The sequence below is a fragment of the Asparagus officinalis genome, chromosome 5, assembly GCF_001876935.1.
Source record: "Asparagus officinalis chromosome 5, Aspof.V1, whole genome shotgun sequence".
Taxonomy (NCBI): domain Eukaryota; kingdom Viridiplantae; phylum Streptophyta; class Magnoliopsida; order Asparagales; family Asparagaceae; genus Asparagus; species Asparagus officinalis.
Window position 1 is genome coordinate 47,853,136 of NC_033798.1, and position 2,326 is coordinate 47,855,461.

Consider the following 2,326-nt stretch of genomic DNA (forward strand, 5'->3'; position numbering starts at 1 on the left):
ATCCTCATCCTCAGATGAGTGTGTTTCCTTTCGGGGATGCAACACTTCGTTAGTTTTATCAAGAGTGGCACGTTCAATCTTACGCTTTTGTGAGCGTATGAACTGAACGGGCTCTTTTAATTCAACTCGCAATCCGATGCGGTCGGTGATAGGGGCTTTCCCTTTGTTTTCTTTATTGGGGGGATTAAATCGACCCCCAGTCTGATTTGAAACTTGGGGACCTTTCAATGGTCCCAGTCGTTCTTTGACGGGTACTCTACCTCGATTCGCCGGTAAGGGACCGAGGTGACCTGTCAAAGGAACCTGGGATCTTGAATGATCCCCTTTCTTACTTGGCGCCGTTGAAGGTGCCGGGATAGTAGAAACATGACCTGATTTGGAGGAGCTTTGGGCGATGGTTTCACCCTTCTTTGCTGGAAGTGTTGGTTTCGATTTGGGAACCCACACCCGTTTGCTTGTGGTCGGCGCTTTGACCGCCGTTTCTTGCTGCATTTCTTCCGCCTTCTTTAGGAGGAGTCGGGCATGCGCAAGTAAAGCACGGCGCTTCTTGATTCGCTCCTCGAGCGTGGAGCGGTTCCTCTTGACACGGATCCACTCACTCGCTTCTGTTTTGGAGGGGAGGTTGATTGCTTGCCGTTGCTCTTGTCGCTGCCTTGACTTCAAGTCCTCTGCATAGCGCACTCCATCTTTTGACTCCCTGGCCTTGGCGAGTTGTTGAGCGAGGCATTGACGACGCCTTTGGAGTGCCCTTTTGGACAGAATTGGAGTTGCATCATCCATCGCCTTTGAGGTTGATGGGAGAGCTGGATTTGCTGTCTTGACCACGCTGAGCAACATGGGGACGTTGCGTGGTGCAAAGGCAGCGGAGGGCTCTTGGTTCTTGGAGTTGGAAGTCCCATGAACGTTCTTGGAAGAGGATGTCTTCTTGCGCCTACTTGGAGAGGCGGATCTGGAGGAGGAGGAAGAGAGGTATTCTTCGTACTTCTGCTGGTCGAACTCGTACTCGACCTCTTCGTTCACCCGGATCTTGAGGGTCGGTTGCGTCACGACGGCGTCGGTTGCGATGCCGTTGGCTCCCACTGTGGTCGCCAGCTTGTTTTCGTCGAAAGTTGTTGTTTTCATTGCTTTGGAATCTGTTACAACTTCAATCGTTACAACAGGATTAAAATGAAAACAAAAGGTTACAACTCTCTGGAAAATAAACACGAGATCCCGTTTTGGTTCGGTCTCGCTTGCGTGGGTTGTTGGCCTGTGACGGGGATGTTGATATCCGTGGACCGCCGACTCTTCAAGATCTTTTCCGGTAAAATCCGGCAGAGTTTCGTCTATCCGCGAGGGATATGGAAACAGAACTTCGTCAATCCGCGTGGGATTTAGAAGTTGTAAGCATATATCTCGGATAAAGCGAGATAATAGCTCTCCTTTGTATCACCTCTAAGGGCAACACTAAGGGAAAAGAAGGGTGAAAGAGGGGCTGATGAAGAAGTCCTTCCTCCTCGATCCGGCAGGGCCTCGCCGGATTTTCTCGGACCAGATCTGAGTGCCCCGGTGGTCCACGGATATCAACATCCCCGTCACAGGCAAAAGACCCACGCAAGCAAGAGATGATGAACAGATCTTGCGTTTGTTTGAAAAGAGTTGTATCTATTTTGTTTTCATTGTGTACCGGTCTTATAAAAAGGCTACCTTTTTATTTCATTGTAACGATTGAAGTTGTAATGAATGCAGCAATGAATACAGCAACTTTTTCCGCAAACAATGGCCGAGACACCCCCCTTGGGGTGTCTCGGTTGTGGCCGAGACACTCCTTAGGGGGTGTCTCGGCTATTGGCCGAGATAACCCCTTGGGGGTGTCTCGAGCCTGCCGAGACCTGTTTGGGTGTCCCCGGTTCAGCCCGGGGCCGTGCCGTTGTCCCGCCGTTGACTCGCGGTTGATTCGTCGTCCGAACTCAGATTTGAGTGATCCCGGGTGCGTTGGAATTCTAACGGCGAGCTATGTGGGCCCCAATGGCCGGATTATCAGAACGGGACACGACGGGTGTGGGTCCGTTTGCAACGATCACGGGGTTATCGATCAATCCGTATCCCCGTGATTCTGAGATTCTGTCGGCTCACGTAATCCGTCGGTTCGCTTCAGGCGCTTACCAACGTCGTTGGAATTTTTGTGAACCGGGTAGTGACGTTCATCGTCATTCTCCAACACTGAGCTGTTCGTGGGGCCCTATCGGCAATTTTCGATGCCTACACGCCCCGATGCTGACATCTGAATCCCAAGTCGAGGACGTTGACGATTGATCATCTGAATGAGCATCATCAGTATTCTGTT

The 2,326-nt window shown here is 51.2% G+C and overlaps 1 protein-coding gene across 1 annotated transcript in view; it reads right to left on the reverse strand.

The window, feature by feature from the left end:
- The window catches only part of LOC109841800, a 36,299-nt gene extending 35,462 nt beyond the window's left edge, over nt 1-837 (reverse strand). The window contains exon 1 of the mRNA XM_020410739.1: nt 600-837. Within this exon, the coding sequence (XP_020266328.1) occupies nt 600-837 (238 nt within the window). The remainder of the gene's footprint in view (nt 1-599) is intronic.